The 21,614-nt window shown below is 42.4% G+C and overlaps 2 protein-coding genes across 2 annotated transcripts in view; one reads left to right on the top strand and one right to left on the bottom strand.

The window, feature by feature from the left end:
* The first annotated feature begins 5,851 nt into the window (after positions 1 to 5,851).
* On the top strand, positions 5,852 to 10,071 carry LOC105937289 (retinol dehydrogenase 8). Its single transcript, XM_012878529.3, has 7 exons — positions 5,852 to 5,987; positions 6,598 to 6,737; positions 6,841 to 7,002; positions 7,104 to 7,283; positions 7,398 to 7,491; positions 7,652 to 7,835; positions 7,953 to 10,071. Exons 2-7 carry the CDS (start codon positions 6,641 to 6,643, stop codon positions 8,160 to 8,162), a joined length of 927 nt encoding a protein of 308 aa, XP_012733983.2. The 5' UTR covers positions 5,852 to 5,987; positions 6,598 to 6,640; the 3' UTR covers positions 8,163 to 10,071.
* notch3 (notch receptor 3) overlaps positions 10,021 to 21,614 on the bottom strand; it is a 27,759-nt gene continuing 16,165 nt past the window's right edge. The window contains exons 11-33 of the mRNA XM_012878575.3: positions 20,623 to 20,856; positions 20,382 to 20,492; positions 20,088 to 20,280; positions 19,448 to 19,593; positions 19,080 to 19,313; positions 18,827 to 18,979; positions 18,475 to 18,703; positions 18,184 to 18,385; positions 17,916 to 18,072; positions 17,641 to 17,825; positions 17,365 to 17,497; positions 16,995 to 17,252; positions 16,793 to 16,905; positions 16,149 to 16,672; positions 15,731 to 16,057; positions 15,487 to 15,635; positions 15,170 to 15,395; positions 14,946 to 15,036; positions 14,679 to 14,847; positions 14,231 to 14,535; positions 13,980 to 14,127; positions 13,792 to 13,889; positions 10,021 to 13,701 (exon numbers count right to left, since the gene is read on the bottom strand). Coding sequence (XP_012734029.2) covers positions 12,232 to 13,701; positions 13,792 to 13,889; positions 13,980 to 14,127; positions 14,231 to 14,535; positions 14,679 to 14,847; positions 14,946 to 15,036; positions 15,170 to 15,395; positions 15,487 to 15,635; positions 15,731 to 16,057; positions 16,149 to 16,672; positions 16,793 to 16,905; positions 16,995 to 17,252; positions 17,365 to 17,497; positions 17,641 to 17,825; positions 17,916 to 18,072; positions 18,184 to 18,385; positions 18,475 to 18,703; positions 18,827 to 18,979; positions 19,080 to 19,313; positions 19,448 to 19,593; positions 20,088 to 20,280; positions 20,382 to 20,492; positions 20,623 to 20,856 — 5,855 coding nt within the window. The 3' untranslated portion in view covers positions 10,021 to 12,231. The remainder of the gene's footprint in view (positions 13,702 to 13,791; positions 13,890 to 13,979; positions 14,128 to 14,230; positions 14,536 to 14,678; positions 14,848 to 14,945; positions 15,037 to 15,169; positions 15,396 to 15,486; positions 15,636 to 15,730; positions 16,058 to 16,148; positions 16,673 to 16,792; positions 16,906 to 16,994; positions 17,253 to 17,364; positions 17,498 to 17,640; positions 17,826 to 17,915; positions 18,073 to 18,183; positions 18,386 to 18,474; positions 18,704 to 18,826; positions 18,980 to 19,079; positions 19,314 to 19,447; positions 19,594 to 20,087; positions 20,281 to 20,381; positions 20,493 to 20,622; positions 20,857 to 21,614) is intronic.

Raw genomic sequence — 21,614 nt, 5'->3', positions numbered from 1 at the left:
AATGGAACAGCCAAGGGAATTAGGTGACATTGATAAGACCTTTTCTTAAAACCTTCACAATACCTGTTTTGTTCATGTTGGACATCAAATCCTTACTGGGAAACAGAACGTTCCTTCCCACCCACTTGTATAATGGGCAGAAATCTTTGATGTAACGTATAACAATAATGTTAATAGTAATAGTAAATTAAAAGCATATGAATAATTTTCAAATATTCATTGGGCAGCAGTTGTTATCTCTGTAACCTCGCAGCAGAAGGTTGTGTTTGCATATTGGATCTCTTCAGGTTCTCTGGCTTTCTCTCACAGTCCAACAATATGGATTTTGAGTCAGCTGGCCTCTCTAAATAGCCTCCAGATGTAACTGTGTGAAGGTATGGTTGTCTGTCAAGGCAAGGCAAGGCAAATTTATTTATATAGCACATTTCAGTACAAAGACAATGCAACATGCTTTACATGATTACAATATAGGAAAATAAAACAGAATAAAAGCCAGTTGGAATAAAATGTAGAAACAAAAAAAATATAGGAGAATAGAATCTAAAAGCAAATATTAAAGACATTTGGACTACAAAGTTGAACTAATTATGTTTCAGTAAAACAGTTTAAGTAGGACATGCGAAGGAAATCCTAAACAAATGTGTTTTTAATCTTGATTTAAAAGAACTCAGGCTTTCAGCACTTTTACAGTTTTCTGGAAGTTTGTTTGTTGTTGTTTGTTCCAGATAAGTGGAGCATAGGAGCTAAATGCTGCTTCTCTGTGTTTGGTTCGTGTTCTAGGTATGCAGAGTAGGCTGGAGCCAGAAGACCTTAGTGGTCTGGATGGTTGATACACTGATGACAAGTCTGTGATGGATTTAGGTGCTAAGCCATTCAGGGATTTATAAACTAACAGAAGTATTTTAAAGTCTATTCTCTGAGATACAGGGAGCCAGTGGAAGGACTTTAGAACTGGGGTGATGTGCTCTACTTTCTTAGTCTTAGTGAGGACACGGGCAGCAGCGTTCTGGATCAGCTGCAGCTGTCTGATCCACTTTTTAGGCAGACCTGTGAAAACACCGTTGCAGTAATCAATTTGACTAAAAATAAACGCATTGATTAGTTTTTCAGATCCTGCTGAGACATCAGTCCTTTAATCCTGGAAATGTTCTTCAGGTGATAGAAAGCCGACCTTGTAATTATCTTTAGATGCTTTTGGAGGTTCAGGTCTGAGTCTATCACTACACCCAGATTTCAGACCTGATAATTTGCGGTTACTAGCTGAAGTGACTAAAGCTGTGTGCTATCTTTTGATCTCTCCTCTGTAGATCCAAAAATTATTACTTCAGTTTTGTTTTTATTCAACTGAAGAAAATTTTGGCACATCCATGCATTGATTTCTTCCAGGCATTTACTCAGTGCTTGAACTGGTTCATAGTCACCTGGTGACATGGTGATGTAGAGCTGTGTGTCATCTGCATAGTTATGGTAACTGGTGTTGTTTTTTATGATCTGAGCTAGAGGGAGCATGTAGATATTGAATAGGAGGGGACCAAGGATGGACCCTTGGGGAACCCCACATGTGATTTTTGTCATCTCAGATGTAAAGTTACCTACTGACATGAAAAAGTCCTTGTCCTTTAAGACAATTAAAGGACAAGAACTTAAATTTAATCATACAAGCATACTGTCATCCGTGTCTCTGAGATGTCCTGTGTTGGATGGGCCAGGATCCTGTCTGGGGCATGCTCCATGCCTTCTGGAGTGACTGGCCCCCTTAAAAACAATATAACTAAGAGATAGTTGGAAGAATGGAGGAATAATTCTATCTTTTTTAAACTGACACAATGAAAAAAATATTTTAAATAACACTTTTGATTTTAAACTACAAAAATGAATATAATAGACGAACAAAACAACTACATCTATAACCGCCTGCATCTTTTATTGTCTCAGGACACATGCTTTAGAAGTTTCATAAGACTGACAAAAAAAATATATACTCAGGAAGCAGCATGTGTTGTGTTATGAATGAGTACGTTTTCGATGATAAAACGCAAATTTAAGCGTAGGTGCTTGTATGAAATGTGTGTAACCACACTTGCATCGAGTTCAATCTTTTTAAGAGATTTATTTTTCTTTTGTTTAAACTGGCATGCTTCCTTGTCCAGATCGACTCGCCTATAATTATGTAAAATAACTGAAAAAAAACAAGTTTAACCCTGTTTAAATTGCATAAACGTGTGAATATCAAGAGGTTATGCAACCTACCACACAGGCATTTAGCATTTTTCTTTCGTGACTGAGAGAAAGAATAGAAGTGAAACCCTCCTAGTGTTACAAAACAAACTTGTGGGAGCCTTTCTCAATCCTAAAGACAAGAAAAACACAAGCAAAGTTTAATGCAAAGCAATGCAAAACTGTAGCAGAATCAGTCACGTCATGTAACATGTTTCATTAAGGTCCAGTGATTGTGCAAGTCACTGCGTTGTTCTAGTCTTCTGGGAGCAGTGAAGCTGAGTCATTTTTAAATTCACCCGTACCGCATGCTCTTTATCTGTGTGACATTCAAAATAAAAGCTTTGCTTATACTTAATATTTCTACATGATTAAATGACCCTGAAAATGGTTGATTTTAGCATCAGTGGCTATGAAATAGATTTTTGATACTCACTCATATAATTTTACTTTGGGCTTTGGATGTTTTGGGAGTAAAGAATTGTTTTAATGGCAACACTTCTATTAAAACCCAGATTTGGGAACTCTCAAATTGGAAATTATTAAGCATTTTATCTTCTCCCTATATATGTTCAAATAATATCACACCGTAAACATTTATCTTGACAAGTTCAAGGTCAGTTAACTTTTTGGCACGACAATGACTGACTGTAGTTGGTAGTTTATCTTTGCCGGCATAAAAAGGACTTGTTTTATAGCACTCATTAAGCTGAACAATTCTCAAAACAACAGGAGCTCCAAAACTAACCCCTCCAAATTTGTTGCTCCTCGTGTGTTCAACCCAAGGTCATCTAAAGAACAATTATATGGTCAGACAAGAGAAACGTTCATTATAACAATAGATATGTTTCTGAGGATTCAGAGTGAGACCTTAAGGCCTTAAAACACTATAAAGCAGAGTGGTGGTAGGATCATGCAAAAGGGTTTCCTTTAATGTTTTACAGCGATGTTCTCCTTGCTTCTGACTGTATTTTGATTCCTTCTGTTTTTGAAAACAGAATATATCTGTTATATTTATGTGGTAAAAATACTTAAGTAATTTAAGATGATCTTGAGGGGCTAGTACTAAAAAGCACCATTTCAAAACAAAAATTGCTTAGTAAATACTATTTTGCACTCACTTTAGATCTTTCAGTGAAATGCTCCGGTGATGGAAACCATTTTCGTTGAAGAGAAAGAGGAAGAGTCCCCAGAGCCATAACACTTTTGGTGTCATTTAAGTGTGTGAAATACCCTCTACAAAAAAAACAACAACAACAGAAACAACAAAAAACTAAACACTTAGTTTTTATTCAGTATGCTTGCATCTTTTTAGCGTGATTAATGTTCATATTCATTTACGTGGATGAAAGAACCCCGGCGGCTCTCATTTGAGAAGTATTACATGGACATAATTGGATATTGGGAGTACAGCTCAACAAAAGGGAATAAACACTGGTAACAGTAAGCTGTTGCTATTTTACCAGGTTACAGCAGAGGCTGTTGTACTACTTGAACTGTATTATTACACTGAATAGACAGAGACATAATAGTGCGTGGTGTAGTTTGTTCTGTTTTAAGTTTTTTTTTTTTTTTTTTTTACATCAAGACTAGCATAACATTTCACTCCCTTGTTAAACTAAGCTAAGCTATTATTTGGTGGGTTTTTTTTCACGTTTTGGTAAATACTTTAATAGTCAAGCATATTTTTATATTTACCAAAACGTGAAAAAAACACGGTAGAATTGTCTTTACATGTTTATTAATCTATATTACTTCATAACAAGTTAGAAATAATATGCAAATTTGTTTTACAATGTTAATATATTAAAATCGTGACATCTTGCACAATGGACTACTGTTTAAATTATTTGATTGGATTTTTGTAGCAGACCATTATCCAAATGGTATGTTTTTGCTTTAAATAATTTGTCTTCTAGCTGCATGCTGTTGAAAAGTAGTCTGCCTCTGGGAGTAATAAACTATCTGTTTTTCTTAAACATTACAAACAGTAACAGAAAGTGTGGGAGCAGAAAACGCTCACTCTTTTGAGTCAAAAGCAACTGTTCTAAGCATAGACATAATATAAGAGTAGACGCGTCATTGGGCGGGTTCTGACTCTGCTGCAATGCGTCAGAGCGTCCGCCATGTTGAATGTGGCAAATCTGCAGTTACTCAGTCACTTAAACAGTATCAGAGGGACTTTAATCTCATAATATACTTTGTATTTGTAATATTTTTATTTTTGTAATATTACAGGTTTATTTTCGTAACCCTTTAGCTTCATTCTCCTGAATTTATTCTCATAAAGAATAAAAATAATTAAAATAATCTAACCTGGCCCTATTACTCCAGGAGTGAAATAATTCTGCAAACTGTGACCATTCTGGAAATGTTCCATCTTAATTCTCAGAATATGACGTTTTTCTCATAACATTACCACTTTTATGCTATTTTTTTTTTTACTTTATTGTCCTAGGTCTTTTTTTCTCATATTAGTAATTTTACCTCTTTAATACTCCCCCAAAAAGTCTGTTCCTAAAGTTTGACATGTGACACGGTTTTATGAAATAGTGAAGACCACAATGTTTAGATTTAACAAATTGATCCTTATATTCATAACACATACGCATACACACACACACACACACACACACACACATATATATATATATATATATATATATATATATATATATATATATATATATATATATATATAGAGAGAGAGAGAGAGAGAGAGAGAGAGAGAGAGAGAGAGAGAGAGAGAGCGAGAGAGAGAGAGAGAGAGATAATCATACAGCTATTTATTTGGCCTATTTATAATAGGCCAAATCTTATATATGCACATCTATGTCTAAATACAATAGTCTGTACTGTATGCAAGCTAAAAACCTTGAAAAAGAATGGTCTTGCACAGCTTTTTTCTAGTGTTGCCACTCTGCAGCTTTAGTGTGTCCAGTTTTGCAACATGGTACGGCCTTAGTTTATAGAAGGCAGATACAAGTAGTGAAATCAGCCTGAATACATTTCCATGCAGCACAGGAATAAGGCATCCTCTCTGATCCACGTTCACTACAACAGAACTTAACTTTTTTCTGCCACATACAATATGGCGGTGACGTTGACGTCCGAACCTGCGCCCTATGACGCGTCTACGTATATGATGCACTGAGCTAGCTGTCTGTGGTTCTAAGAACCATCATTTTGCTCATGGCGATTGTTGAACTGAATAATGGTACGATGAGTCTGCCCTCCAGTGGCCAAAGCAAAAACCGCAGCACTGACTAAAATATTTTGAGTCGGGGGCGCTGTTTTTATTTTTTTAATTTCATAAAAAAAAAAAAAAAAAAAAAAAAAAACTTTTAGGAATTTAGAATTATTGTAAATATTCTGACTTGTTTTGGACACCTAAATATTAGTAATAAAAAATGCATGTCCGATGTAAAGGTAGATTTTTATATTTAGATGTCATGAAGTGTTGAAGAATAGAAAAAAATGCTAAGAGACAACGTGTGGCATTTAGAGCAGAAAACACCTATCAGCAAAAATAAAACAATAAAAAAATACATCAACTGTAAAATTTGTGTTTCTACAGTTTGCTTATTTGTTGTCACCTAAAAACTACAACTCCCACAGTGACTCGACATGACCCGTTTTAGTAATCCCTAAGCCTCAGTAGCGCCTGCCCCGTTGTTTGGGACTCCCTTGTGTTTGTTCAGTGAGTTTGCTGCAGTTCATCGATGCACTGTTGACGAAGTGTTTCCCTCTTCAGACAGCCGGTCCCGAAGGTAGGCAGCTACAGTGTACCAGACAAACAAATCAGCAGTATGTCTCTTGTTTAAAGGCTTCGCAGATCATACTGCTGTGACCTTGGTGCCACTGCAGATTATGCATGGATCGCTGAGTGCCAGCTCTTGAATATTGTACCTCTCTAAATTCTAGAATGTCCTTTTCTAGATTCAGCTTAAAACCAACACAGAATGAAGTAAGCATGGTGTGCACATGCTATGGTTGACCATGTAAAGGTAATAGACCTCTATAACACAATCAGTTGTGTTATCAGTGAAATCGACACTAGATTCATAAAAATCTCAGGTCATTATAACCCAGAATGCTTAGATCAAATTTGAACTGGACCATTCTTCAGTGGAAGAAGATTTGAAACAGTTTGTGAATCCTTTCTTGGAGAAATGTATTGATAGGATTGATAAAAGCTTTCATTAGGAGTCTTTAAAATCAAAAATAGAAAGAAATGTTCAACAGTTATTTAACTGGATTAAGTCCAAAGTGCTTTACATTATTATTGCAAAGGTCTGGCTTAACACTTTAAAACACAACATAGCCATAACAGAGCAGAACATGTGTTTGAGCTGTTTTTGTTATATTTTCATTTATCAGTTTTTAGGAGCCTGTATTAGGTTTGAGGTCCAACATCAACCCCATGGGGACCAGGAAAGTACTGGTAACCGGTTGCTCCTCTGGCATCGGCTTGGCTGTGGCAGTACGCTTGGCCAAGGATGAGGCCAAACGGTTTAAAGGTCAGCTGTTGATGTTCCTTGCTGCACCTAAAAACATGTCCTGTAGATAACAGGAGTATCTAAAATGAGTGACATCCTGCGTGTTTGTGTTTGTCTGAGCCAGTAGTAGCCACGATGAGGGATCTTGAGAAACGTGGCCCTTTGGAAAAAGCTGCAGGTGATGCATTAAATAAAACCCTGGCGATCCAGAAGCTGGACGTCTGCTGTAAAGAATCCATCAAAGCGTGCATCAACAGCCTCCCCGACCGGCAAGTGGATGTCCTGGGTCGGTCTCCCTCGCACAGGAATGTTCAAAGTGAATTTTACTTCAAAGGCAGAGATTGTTGAAAGAGGGGATTTTTTTTTTTTTTTTGTCTCTCGTTGCAGTGAGCAATGCCGGCATTGGCATGATTGGGCCTTTGGAGTGCCAAAGTATCACTGCGATAAAGGAGCTCTTTGACGTGAACCTTTTTGGCCTGGTGCGGTTGGTGAAAGAGGTGCTGCCCGACATGAAGCAAAGGCAGAGCGGCCACATTGTGGTGATGAGCAGTGTCATGGGACTACAAGGTGTGTGTTATTTGACTGAACTGAATTTCAGACAAAGCTAATAATTGAAAAAAAAAAAAAAAAAACAACAACACTTCTGATGTTGGTATCAACTCTCCAAACGTTTCCACAAAGGGCTTCTGTTCAATGATGTCTACTCGGCGTCCAAGTTCGCTGTGGAAGGATTTTGTGAGAGTCTGGCAGTGCAAGCAATGAAATTTCACATCAAGTGATTACATGTCTTCAACAATACAGCATCTTTTAAAAATGCAGCCAAGCCCACAAGTAAAACCCGAGTTATCAAAAAAAAAAAAAGTCTACATTGGTAAGAATATACAGCGCAACAAACGCACCGGTTGTAGACTTACGTCTTTTTCTTCTCCCACCAGGACTACACTGGTGGAACCGGGTCCTGTGATCACAGAGTTTGAAAGGAAAGTGTACGAGGATGCGGAGAACATAGATCTGTCTGAGACAGACGAGGAGACTGCCAGGATCTTTCGGGACATTTATCTGCCATACTCCAAAATGGTCTTCACAACGTTAGGCCAGACCCCCGAGGAAGTGGCCGAGGCAAGTCGTGAAAATGTTCTCCTTAAATGTTAAATTTAAAGACCACAGGTTTCTTTTTCAGTTTAAATGCATAAGAAGAGTCCTTCATATGTGAAGTTGTTTTCTTCTCCCACTTAGCAAACACATAAAGTGATTACAGCCAAGGAGCCTCCTCTGCGCCACCAGACCAACAGACTGTACATGCCCATGACTGCGCTGAAGCATGCAGATCCCACCGGCAGACTTCCTCTCGAAGCTTTCTATAAGATGATCTTTAAACACGACCGGGTTTTCAAAGCTACATTGGGGGTTCTGCGCATGCTGCACAGGCGGGGAGGGAACAAATAATCACTTAATGAAAGTAGAGGCGAAACGTAATTGATTAGCTGTGAAAATATAAATTTTCCAGTAGTTCTTTTACTCCTTAGAATATGATTTATTCATTTCCTGAAGATATGGACTGGATATTTGTGGTCCTTTTAAGCCTGATGCAAGAAATCATTGTAAAACATTCTTTACTTTTAAAAACAGAACTGTTTATTAGATGCTTTTGACAAAATACTGATTTCAATGTCACCAATTGTATGTTATTGCATTGATACATTATAAATTAACTAGCATTGATTATTTATATAGACATAAATGTTGACTTCTAATCAATGTCTTAAAGTGTATTCAAGTCTAAATAATTATAATTGAATTGCAATTTTATTTGAGTATTTTAAGTATAAACTGCTTTAATCACAATTAATTTTGACATTTTGTTTTGTACTACAAAACATCTGTTATCAATTTATAATTTATGATTATGAAAGTAATTTTAAAATAATAGTTTTTTTTTTTTTTACATTTTACATGTAACCATTAAAAAAATATTTTGAACTCTATGATACCCTGTTTCTAAGGTGTGTGGAACCCTCTTGGACTTTTAAATAAAAGTGGTACCAGGCAGAGGGCATCTAACAATTATAGAATACAACATAAGTTTTTTAAGCGAAGGACCAACTTTTTAAATGTCTTAGAAATATGTATATCTTAAATTATACTTTTGGCAAAATAAAAATATAAAGTTAGAGAGCCCTTTACTGAAAAAAATGTTGGTAATAACACTCTAAAGTGGGGAAGTATAATTATGTTATTTTGACAGATTCCCAGGGAAATAAATTATGTGCTGTGACCCAAAACCAGATGTTATTTTACATTAAAATAGAGATCAATACACATTACTGCAACCACTCTCAAAGTATTTCCTCGTCTGTTCTTAAAAACCCATTTGTTCCGCTCGTGTTGAAAGAATGTTTTTTTTTTTTTTATATTGTACCCATGCAGCCAGTTTTACACATGTAACAACAGTTTGTGTTGCAAGGTTTCCGTATTTTGTGCGTTATCCATATGCAAGTTAGCCATCCATCCACCAAATGTACCCACTTTTCTGTCCACGGTTGGTGGGGGTTATTGACTGGTGACTGTCGATCACAACGCTGCTTTGTAAGTTATTTACATACAAATTATTAAAATATATTTTGGTCTTATAAATGAGGAAACTCTTTAATCTGTTAAACCCGTCTTACATGTTAAAGAGAAGAGATTGAGCCATAGCTTTGAACCGGACAAAAGTCTGTGCCATTATTGATCTTCTTACAGCAGCTTATCTGAAGGTATCTGCTGCTTAAAGAGGTTGATTTCTCTTACTTATTCTAAAGATATTGTTACATCTGAGGATTACACCAATAACAGTACTGATACATGCTGTTGAACCCACCTTTAGACTCTATTTAAGAAAAAAAAACAGCTTTTCCATTCACAAGCTCTTTCAGTTTAGACTTTGCCCAGAAGAAACTATACATGCATCTTGAAGTCATGATAAATAGCTATTATGTTTCGGCAGCAGAATCTCAGGTTTTGGCCGTTTCTGCTACTTGACTCAACTTGGGCAAACCTGATCAGCTTCTGATTCAAAAAAGAATTAGAAAATAGCTGGAAGTGCACTCAGAAATAATAAAAAGGTTGCTCTTTTCAAGATCACCATCAATAATAACTTTTGTAATTAAACGAGAGAACTCAAGGTGTCCCTATTCAGAACAAGCACTTTATGCTTTAGTATGATATAAACGGTATATATTGTTTTAATGTTCTCCCTGGAGCTTTTTATTGCTAAAAAAAACAACAACAACAAAAAAAGAACATTAACAATAGTATACTGAAATGTTGTTTCCTATAGTTTTTATTATAAACGTATTAAACAGGTTTGATCGAGGAAAAAAAAAGAAAAGCCGCTGAGAAATGTTGACAAGGACTTTAAACTACTTTTGAACAATTATAGAAATATTAGGATATATAAACATGTGCTGTTGTAACAAGATTGCTAAAAAAATATTCATTACAGTTTCAGCTTCAAATATCGCTAAATGAAATACACTTTATTTCTTTTTAGTACATAACAAATCACTTTAGGAAAATGAGACTTCTTAAGCAACGATCTACCCAAAACAAACATATTTACAGCCTGTAACTGAAGTTCTGTAACTGAAATGGTGAATGTACAAAACACTTAGTGCGACCTGGCAGAGAAATTTTAAGACCAGTTATGACAAAATTAGAACAGACAAACAAACAGACAAACCAAGCTTTTCTCGCCGGCAAATAAGATGCAAACTGGGCTGTGTATAACAACACTTTCCCAGGTCTGACAGAACAGTACCTGGTTCTATAATGAACAAGATCAAATAGGAAAAACAAAGATAAACTCAGCTGATAACTCAACTAAGGCAGTGTCACTGTAAAAGTAATAGGTCGACGTGGCGGGCTAATTCATCTCTGCTCATAAGGCCGAAATGAAAATGCAAAACTTTGTCCTAAAATGTTAAGATGAAAGACGTCTGAAATGTGCACATAACGTTACAGAGAGGTGAACCCCCTCTTTTACGTGCCCTGGTTACATAAAACCAAAATACCTTTTCAGGCAGAAGTGTTAGCCAAATGACTCGGAGTTTCATCTTAGAATTACACAACAAGAACACTACATAGTAGTGTTTTTTTCCCTAACCCTCCTCATTCTTATTTCACTACCACGCAAAACTCACTGGGCCCTGGACGTGTTATCTACTGTAGATGCGAGGGAACCATCCCTCTGCATGCCATAAAACACCTCCCTGAGGAGTGACAGGGCATCAGCAGTCACAGTCCAGCAGCCCCACCCTCCCACTGACCACCATTCCCAACTTGATCTCAGCTGCAGCAGTCCGTTTAGTCCATTTTAGGTGACGGGGGGGTCAACATTTTCAAAAAAGGTACTTTGTCCGGTTCGGTCATCTTTTAGAGTCACCCGAAGGCGGCCAATCCAAACACAACACGACAGGAACAGCAAAGGAATGTCTGCAGGGAAGAGTGATATAAAATAGCAGCGGATATAAGCATAGCTTAATACATCTGGAGTGATGTTTAACAAAGAAGAATGTGTTTATGCTTTCCCACAAACATACAGAGCATTAAAACAATAAAAAAATATAATGTGAGGGCAGTAGAACGCTGATTTTTAAAGGCCAAAAGGTTTTCCGTGAAACATAAATAAAGCGAATGCTTAAAAACTAAAAAGGTAATAGATTCGGCAGTAAAACTGTCAGCAAATACTCTAGCGTCAATGAATAGTTATATAAAATAGATGCATCACACTTAATATTTTCTCAGATTTTTTTTAAAAAGATTACATTTAAAATTCACAGCGATTAAATGCCCCTTATATTATAAATATCCAATAATGTCAAATGATGTATTTGACGAAGACTTGCCCTTTGAGGCTGGTCAGTTGAAGTGCTTCAAAGACACTTATCTACATTCTTGTTCATAACACTCATATAGAAAAGTAATTATTTGCCATCAGTCAAACATGACTACTGCAGAACAATTTATGAAATGTAGTTGCTGGAACCGGTTCGTAACGTTGTGATGGCAGCTTGCATGAGAGGCTAGAACAGAAATAAAACTAAAGAGCATTTCAGATAGATAAAAACAATAAATAAAAATAAACAAATTCCCTTCAACATTTCACTTTTTTTCTCTGCTCTACTTTTTAAATGTTTTGTTAGTTTTCTGGGGAGTTTTCCCCAAGTCTTTGAAATTAAAGACTTGGTTTTCTTCATATACTTTTTTTTTTTTTAATAATAAAAAATAGTCCATCTGTGACAGAATTACTTCATTAAATTGTCTGCAGTTTTTTTCAGACAACACACATTTCCCTTTACTTATTTGTTTTTCCTCTGCCGTATTCACTAGCAGACGGTCCTCTTATACACATGGCCAGCCCAGATCCAAAGAAAATCTTGGAAACAAGCTGACAGATAAAACACAGACAGACCCAGGAGCCAGTCTAAGAACTCTTTCTAACCCAGGTCCTTTCCAGGTCGAGTCCAAACCATCTTCATGCAAACACCTGCATCTTGCCGTTGGCCTCTGGGATTTGAGTGATTTGGGTCTGGTTGGGGACAGCGACGGCGGGGCTGGGCGTAGAATCTGACCAATCAGACACGCAGTGGGGAGAGGGACTGGACCAGTGCTCTGGAGACTCTGGAGAGGGGGTCAGGTAGGGGTGCTCGCTGGGCAAATTGTGAAAATGCTTGGGTGTGGCGTCTAACGTGGATGCATAACTGTGCTGGGAAGGAGGGGTCGGATAATCCTCGTTTCCTGCGGCGCTGCCGCTTGGCTGGGAGGAAAGGGCCTGAGCTGGCTGGGCTGCTGGCGCTGCTCCCTGGGTGGCCTGAGCAGGAGGCTGAGAGGACTGCTGAGGCAGCTGCTGCTGCTGGAAGAAGGCTGGTGGCGGCTGTGAGGTCTGTGGCGTTGGTGGAGTGGAAGTGCCCATGGGAGCCATGCTTGGCTGGTTGGTGATGTTGTGATTGATGAGCTGCTGTTGCTCCGCGATGGAAGGCAGCTTGACTGGGCTGATGGTGGGTGTGGAGGCGACAGGTGTGGGCTGCAGCATTGGACTGCGGTAGAGCTGCTGTTGGTGCATCAGCATGTTCTGCTGCTGCATGGCTGGGCTCTGGACGTGCATGCCCGCTTGGCTACTCTGCACGATGTTCACAACCTGCTGACCACACTGAGAGGACGGAGGCATGTGGCTGTGCCAATCAAATGGCACGCTGACAGGACTGACCATGCCCATGTTGACCCCCAGCTGACCAGAGCTCAGCACGTAGCCGTGGCTGACATCTGAAGCCATGGACACGCGGCCTTGCATGGACATTCCTCCGGCTCCAATGTCATTAATTTGGGCGAGAGAGACGGCAAATGGGCCCCCTCCTTCCAACATGCTGCTGCGTACCATCGGGGTGTTTGGGACAGACATAGAGGAATGGAAAAGGCCCGGAGACTGCATGGCCACGGGTGACGTCGGATTGGTCATGTAGCCGGCGTTGCTAGCTCCCCCGTGGGGTGAGTCCAGGGAGTCCACTGGGGACAGAGTGACTGAGCTATCCAATAAGGCACTCTGCATGTCCAGAGTCAGCTTCTTATTGCGAGCCTTTACCGACTCCTTCAGACTCGCAGCATGCTGGCCTCCCAGGCTGGAACCTTTGGCCCCGGGCCGGCGGTTCTTCTTGCCCTGCGGGGTGTTCTTCAGACTGGGGAGGAAGGCGCTGGGCGGGCACATGAGGGGCGAGAGAGTGTGGCCCCCTGTTAGCTGGTGTCCGGCTGCTCCGTGGCTCTGGGGACTCCTCACTGTGTTGTATTCGTCAAGAAGCTGGACGATGTCGTGGTGCATGCGCTCCAGGGCAATGTCTCTCGGCAATCTGTCCATGTGGTCTGTGATCTCCCTGTTGGCGAAGTGGGCGAGCAGCACCTTCACAGCCTCGCAGCTGCCTTCACGGGCTGCGAGGAACAGAGGGGTCTCCTCCTGTGGAAACAGAAAGCGTCGCAACGTGAACATGCGGCCGAAGGCAAACGTGCGCGACACGCGTGGGATCCAGGTTGCTGTCAAAACTACCTTGAGATCTTGCATGTCTTTGTTGGCTCCGTTTTTCAGCAGCGCGATGGTTGCGTCTACGTTGTTTACAGCCGCGGCCCAGTGCAGAGCGGATTTACCTAAGAGGGACACGGCCAATTGGGAAAAATGATTTGGTTTGAAGTATTAATATGAATTTAAAGAAAAGGATTTGGAGATATGAGACTTACCCAGTTCATCCACTGCATTAACATCAGCGTGACAAGTGATAAGCTCCTCAACCATGCCCTCCACGGCCAGGCGTGCAGCCAGGATCAGCGCAGTAGAGCCATCGTACATGCGGGAGTCTAGATCAGTGGCTCGGTTTCGGATCAGGATCTAGATGAGTGTAAAAAAATAATTTATAATTATACCATACATTTTTGGAATGCGCTAAAAAAGTTGTTCCTACCGCTAACGTCACAAACGAGCAACTGGTTACCTGGAAGACACCCTGTGCGTCTGCAGCCACAGCAGCATGTAGCGGCGTGCGTCCCGTGTTGTCTTGAGCATTGGCGTCCGCCCCGGCGTCCAGCAGGCGCTTAGCTGCATCGGCGCGGGCGTAGCGAGCGGCCAAGTGGAGCGCCGTCTCGCCGGTGCGGTCTGTTTGAGCAGCGAGCGACGCGCCCTGGTAGATCAGGTCCGAGATGATGTTGGCCGAGCACTCCTCGTTCTCCTCCTCCTCCGTCACCTCAGGTTCCAGCCCGCCTCCGCAGAACGATGCCAGCATCAGAGGTGTAAATCCATCTGGGATGTGATCAAGTCAACAACAACAACAACAACAAAAGTTAGTGTCAATTCAACTGACCGCCATAATGATTTGAGGAGAAAGTGTACAAATCTATTCGCAAAATCCAGATTGTACCCTAATATTTGACTTCTCTACCAACCTGGGCCTCGGACGTTAACGTCCATGCAGTCACTCTCAAATTCTCCCTGAGGGGGTGTGAGGGCCATTGTGGGTGGAACGCGAATGTCTGCAGCTGCGAGATGGTGCTGTGTCCACTGTCTGCAGTCCACCGCGTCCTCACTATCTGAGAGCATGCTTGGCTCCTCAACCTGAATCCACAGAGAGATTTGGTAATATACACACCGGTGCTTGCGTCCCCTTTGAAAATCATGCAGAATATTTGATGTAAAGAATGCGTGTGACAAACCTTGAGTCGTTTGGCTTCAGGGCAATCCGAGTCCATCCACGGATCGCTGTGATCTCTGAGGAGAGACTCCTCAGCGGCTTTTGGCATGTGTCTGATTACAGATCGAGATGGTACAGCAAACGATAAGTCAAACGATGAGCACTGAAATCCTACGGCAACTGCAAATCGATACGCGTTAACCGCTAACTCCAGAGCGGTCTATGTCCTGTTCACAGATAACTTACTTCATTCCGAGAGCGTCCTGACCCACAGGTTCCCGGCGGTTTTTGTTGCTGCTGGGTTCCTTCTTGAGAAAGAAGCCTTCGGGGAACCAGAGGGTGCTGTGTTCACGCTTTCGACGAGTTATCAGCATGCCGATCACAAGGATGACCAACACAAAAAAAGAGCCGATCCCTGCCAGCATCAAATATTCCAAACGTGTCCCCGTACCTTCGATAGGGATCGTTTCGGCTGTAGTGGCGGCACAGAGAAAAAAAATAAAAATGATATGCCTCATTGTAGTAGGCCCTGGTTCTTGTGCAAACGCCGGATTTCTACTCACCTCTGACTTCACGAAGGGGATAAGGGAAGTTCAGCATATCTGTTGCAGATAGGGCTCCCAGATACTCTGCTGCACTGTCAGCTGTAGGGAAGCACTCCTCCAAATCCTGAGAACACAGACGGTTGTCTATCTCCAGATAGACTATGGACCTACAGAAAGACATAGAAGGTGTTTTGTGTACAGAACAATCTCCAGGTAACGATTTAGCTTTCTGTTTTGTTGGTTAACAATGCGTCCGACTAACCCAACGACTTCATTTTGATGTTCGAGCTCTCGCTTGAGGCGTGCATCTCGACGCATGTAGGGACGGATCATCTCTTTTCCATTCTCGTCCAACCTGAAGCGGACTGCGGTGTGCAGGATGGCGCTCAGTTTCTGCAGGAAAGCTTTGCCGGTGTAGAGGAGCTTCTCCGGAGGCAGGAGGACTACCAAAACCAAAACGCCGTCGGCAAGCTCCTCTGGAACCTTCTGTGCACAATCTAAGCCATCCCAGCCACACTCTTCTGTGTTGCAGCCCTGGTCGCACCGACCGTCAGCATAATGGTCGTCGCAGTAGTTTGCGTACACTGGACTGGAGAGAACACAAGCACAAGCATCAGCTTCGGCGTTCTTTGCTTGGCGTTGGTGAAAGGAATCAACCTCGCCAATCAAGTCCAACTCACTTGCAAGCTTTCTCTTTGCCCCTGCAGTCAAAGTTGTCGTACAGACAGTCGGCATTGTTACAGAATTCGTCACACTGGCTGTTGTTAAAGGCGCGCCAGCAGCGGGGGTCTGTGCAGCGGGCCCAGGGATTCATCGCCAGGGAGCAGTCGCCGCCATCCCAGCGACAAGCAAGTGAGTTACATTCCTTGTCACAGACACCATCGTTGGCTTTGCCTGGACAGTCTGCCCTGGGGCAGGGGGGAGGAAGCTCATACATGGTGCTTTGGTCGCAACGTATCCCCGTAAACCCGCTTGGACACTGGCAATGGAAAAAAGGGAAACTGGTCTCTTCGGTGCACAGGCCCCCGTTGCGGCACGGCATGGAGGAACAGCCGTCGTTGCTGCGATGCTGACACTGGGGCCCGCCGAAGCCTGGCAAGCATGCGCAGCGCGCGCCCCTCTTAGTGAGGGCACAGCTTCCTCCGTTGTAGCAGGACAGCTCCCGACAGGACATGCTCCTTTCACAGTTAGGACCAGTATAACCCTGGAGAGAAAACACGTGTTTGAGCAGTTCATGACAACAACCTTTTAACTCCCGGCCCGTCACTTGCGAACTGCAATATGAGATTAGATGCATGAACGCGCAAAGGAATCCCACACTTACAAGCTGACATGTGCAGGTGTATCCCAGGGGAGAGCTGCTGGTTACAGAACAGGCACCTCCGTTATGGCAAGGCTGCGATTCACATACGCTGAACCTGTTCTGACACTTCCGACCTAAAAGCAATTCGTCAGCGGTTAAAGTTTCCCCTTACACAAACGGCGTACGCACGCACGGCGACAGGCCACTGAGCGGGATGCCTCACCTGTGAACCCGGGCTTGCAGACGCACAGGTAATCATTGGGCAGCTGGATGCAGTCCAGACTGTTGGCGGGACTGCAGGGGTTAGAGAGACACTCATTGATGTCTCCCTCGCATCTGTCTCCCGTGAAACCAGGCGGACAGTTGCAGCGGTAGCCACCAACTCTGTCTACGCAGGTTCCGTTGTTGAGACACTTCGGGGGAGCGCCGCGGAGCCGCAGCGGGGGAGCACAGTCGTCCTCGTTGATCTCGCAGAGAACACCTTCACAACAGATCCCCACACACTGATTAACATACAGCAGGCCTTATCTGCTCAGCATTGAGTAAAATGTGTAGTGATAAGCATTGCGTCTGTTGCACTTGTGCTTGCATACCCAGTGTGCCGGGGGGACAGGAGCAGATATAATGCCCTACTAGATCAATACAAGTGCCTCCATTCTGGCACGGATGGGACTGGCACTCATTGATTTCTATCTGGCAGTTCTGTCCAGTATAGCCCGGCATGCACTGTAATGACACGACAAGTGAATAATCTTTATACATGCGTGTAAAAAGGAAAACAAGCAAATTGCAAAACCATGTGAAAATGATCTTACTGAATTTTTTTGACACTGAATTTAATAGCTGCAGAAAAGATGGATATGACTTACATCACACTGGTACCCGCCAACATATGACCTGCAGGTGGCACCATTGTGACAAGGTTTGTCTTCACATTGGTCCACTTGAATTTCGCAATAGCTCCCCGTATAATCAGCAGGGCATTTACAAAAGTGGGTATTGCCGGTGTTGACACAGTGACCGCCGTGGTGGCATAGCTCGTCGGTTTGAAATCCTAAACAGAAAGAAATAGGTACGAATCTTAGTTGACTCGCTAAGTTAGAGCACAGACTCGGAGATCGAGAGCACAGAAAAGTGAAAATACCCCGCTGGCGAGCCGCTGTTTCGCATGAGACCTTCGGGATGTCACAGTGAAGTCCAGACCAACCACTGGGACAGTCGCAGATGAAGGAAGCGTCGTTTTGGCGACAGCGTCCTCCGTTCTGGCACATAGACGAGTGTCGGCACAAGTCTACTGGCGTCTGTTAAGCCAAGAAGCAAAAATCAAGAGCAAGAACAATCAGACATTTTGAGCCTAGAGAATATATGACTCAAGCTCCTAAGACATTTCAACTGTGTTCAACTGCTTGTACCTGGCACCTGTTGCCTTTAAAGCCCTTAGGGCAGGAGCAGCGGAAGGACTCCAGGGCATCCTGACAGATGCCTCCATTTAGACAGGGCTGGGAGTCGCACTCGTTAACTTCATACTGGCAGTGGGAGCCAGTGAAGCCGGAGCGACAATTGCAGGTATAGCCATTGATTTTGTCTGTGCAGGTCCCTCCATTGAAGCAAGAGCTGTAGAGATGTGGGGAAAAAAAAAGAGAGTTTAATTTATAGTTTCTATTAGAGAATTCAGTGCAGGTTTATCTTAAGCACACACTTACCTTTCAGTGCAATCTGGGATGTTGGTTTCACAGTGGATACCCGTGAAGCCGGGTGGGCAGGTGCATGTGTAAGAGTTAACATAGTCTGTACAGGTGCCTCCATTTTTACAGGGGGAGCTTTGACATTCATTGATCTCTTGGGCACATCGGGGGCCCGTGAAGCCTGGCAAGCAGCTGCAGTAGAAGGAGTTCACGCCGTCTGTACAGGAGCCTCCACTTAAGCAGGGGTCTGAAAGGACAAGGGGAGAAAATGACGTTGGTCGGATGCAGTAAATGCAGCAATATTCTGACAAACAGTTACTGACAGATATACTATTTGTGCTGAGCCTTTTTTTTTTATGAGGCCACTTACTGGGAATACAGTCATTGATATCCGTTTCACACGTCAGCCCAGTAAATCCTGCTCTACAGGAGCACACAAAACCTCCAAGCGTGTTCGTGCAGGTCCCACGGTTTTTGCAGGGGTTCGACATGCATTCGTTCACGTCTATGTTGCACAACTGACCTGCAGGTTGCAAAAGATCAATGTTTTATTTGTAAGCCTAAAAACTGATTGTCTTTCGATGAATTATTTGAAGTAATGCGAATGAATGGAGTTTTCTAACCTTGCCACCCTGGCTGGCAGTTACACTGGTAACCCAGGTAGTCTGGGGTGTGAGTGCAGACGGCATGATTGGCACAGGGGTTAGGGAAGCAAGGCGTGAGGACCTCAGCACAAGTAGGTCCACTATAGGGAAGCTCACACAGACATGTGAAACTTGCCACACCATCCACGCAAGTCCCCTTATTCAGACAGGGGCTGGAAGCACATTCATTGATGTTCAGCTGGCAGAGGTTACCTGTAAACAAATCCAAAATTAATACCAACAATCTACAACAGGCTAGATGTAGCTGCGTCTTTTTCTTTACCACTAGGGGGAGCCAGACAACTGTCACTGGATCGTTTTTTTCGGCTAAGTCGCTCAGCTCTTACCTTTGAACCCTTGGCGACATTTGCAGGTAAAACCGTTGAGCTGATCGATGCATGTTCCAGCATTCTGACAAGGACTTTGTAAGCAGTCGTTCCTGTTCAGGTCACAGTTCTTTCCAACCCAGCCAGGCTCACAGTCACAGCGGTATCTGGAAACACAGAAGTACAATCAGCAATGATACAAGTTTGTTATAAAGGAGGATTACAGGTTGAGATACCCAGTTTGTGCGTCTTTTTGATAAGACGCACAAACTGCTCCAAAGCATTTTTTTAAAGGATTGAATTTAAATAGAATTTTTTTTCCTGAAAGCCTTTTGTTTAGCATTTCTACAATCTTTGTTGAGTTTATGGTGCTTTAAATATTAACACAACTATATTGTAATAGTTGCAACTTTTGGTTACAAATGCGTCACTCGAGGACTACGATTGGCAATCTCATCCTTTTTTTATGAATGCCTCTTGTTCATGTTTTGGAAAACATGGGTTTACTTACTAACTCAATAAGCGTTTTCATATCTAGCCCATTCAGATCACCTAAACATACCCCAAATGGTCCAAAGCTGGTTTGCTGTATAGGCTCCTATTGTACAACACTGTAAGTAGGATTAGCCACAATGTTTTCTAAAGATAAAACCATTCATACCCATTTATGTCCTCTCTGCAGGAGCCATGGACACATGGGCTGCTGCCACACTCATCCACCTGGGAGTAACAGTAAGGGGGCTTAAAGCCTTCAGGACACTGGCAGTGAAATCCATTTTCTTCATCAACACACGTGCCGCCATTTCTACAGGGGCTAGATGCACACTCATCTATTTCCACATTACATTTAGGACCTGGATTGAGAGACATTAGACACATGTGTCAGCCTTTCCAGTTTGAACAGATTAGGTTTTTTAGTTACATGATATTTGTGGTTTTATTTCCAGAGACTTACCTGTAAAGCCAGGTTTGCAAACACAGTCATAGCGGTTAACGCCATCTTTGCAGATCCCATAATCGCATGGGTTGCTGGCACAATCATCAAAGTTTATCTCACAGTTTGTACCTGGGTTCAGAAAGGGGGGTTCACATTAGTCTATGAAATAAATTAAGGTATTAACAACGAAAGAATGTTCAGTGACCAATTTAACAATTAGTTGAATAAGATCTGATGTTTATCGAGCTGTCTGTTCTACCTGAAGTCCCATGCTGGCACTGACAGATGTACTTATTGACCCGGTCCACACACTTGCCCCCATTCTGACAGGGATTGCTGTGGCATTCATTCAGCTGGTTCTCGCAGCGATAGCCCGTGTATCCGGGATCACAATTACACGTGTAGCTAGCAATGCCATCTATGCAAGTACCATGGTGGCATGGGTCAGGTTGACAGTTGTTGATATTACTCTCGCAGAGTCTCCCTTCATAACCTAAAAAGGAAAAAATGCACATATACAGACAGATTAGGTTTTTGTGAATGACAACAAGTGACATTGTTTTTGCTTTCTCCCCTTGCTCAGTGTCTTCATTTTGACAGTTCATCCATTGTCCATCCACAGCCTTCCTTAACATTGTACTCTGACCACTCTGGTTTCCATTTCCCCCTGTGTTTGCTTGCCCACCAGCTAACGGATGGTTTGTGTTGTGTGTGTAGTAAAATGTTAAGTTGGCCAAACTAATAAAAAGAAGGCCTCCCAGTCCCGTGCCTTTGTTCTCAGTGGTCCGGGGAACAATAGGCAGCACCATGTCAAACAGGGCCACTTCACTCAACAGAGGGGGCCCACAAACAGAGAGAATACCAAGCAGCTGGCCACTGAAACAATGAAGCAGGCTCCTCCGTTGGCATAGGTAGAAACAAACACGTTAAATATCAAGACACCGTCAGCCAGATTTTACGGCAAACTGAACATGTCACTGTACTGTGGCATGGTTCTGTTTTATTTTAATAAGGATGTGACTAAACGTAAAGGGGTTCCTGTTAAAATGCAACATAAGGTGTTGTGTGGGGTTTTAAGGAATGAACAGATGTCGGGGTGATGACCAAGTCTCTTTTCTTGCAAACTGCTGGCTCTCTGTGACCCCGTGATCCTGACGGCCAATGAGGGGAAAAAGGAGGGATTAGGGGCCACTTGGGCAGCAGACGACACCCAAAGAAATAATTCACCACCCACACAATGAATGCTTATTA

The sequence above is a fragment of the Fundulus heteroclitus genome, chromosome 16 (genome assembly GCF_011125445.2).
Source record: "Fundulus heteroclitus isolate FHET01 chromosome 16, MU-UCD_Fhet_4.1, whole genome shotgun sequence".
Classification (NCBI taxonomy): Eukaryota; Metazoa; Chordata; class Actinopteri; order Cyprinodontiformes; family Fundulidae; genus Fundulus; species Fundulus heteroclitus.
The sequence above is the reverse complement of the archived record's forward strand: the minus strand, read 5'-3'. Positions and strand labels throughout refer to the sequence as shown.

Coding starts and splice junctions, on each gene's coding strand:
- LOC105937289 (XM_012878529.3), top strand. CDS start 6,641: ATGGGGACCAGGAAAGTACTGGTAACCGGTTGCTCCTCTGGCATCGGC. Junction 7,003..7,103: donor CCGGCAAGTGGATGTCCTGG/GTCGGTCTCCCT, acceptor CTCTCGTTGCAG/TGAGCAATGCCGGCATTGGC. Junction 7,284..7,397: donor CAGTGTCATGGGACTACAAG/GTGTGTGTTATT, acceptor GTTTCCACAAAG/GGCTTCTGTTCAATGATGTC.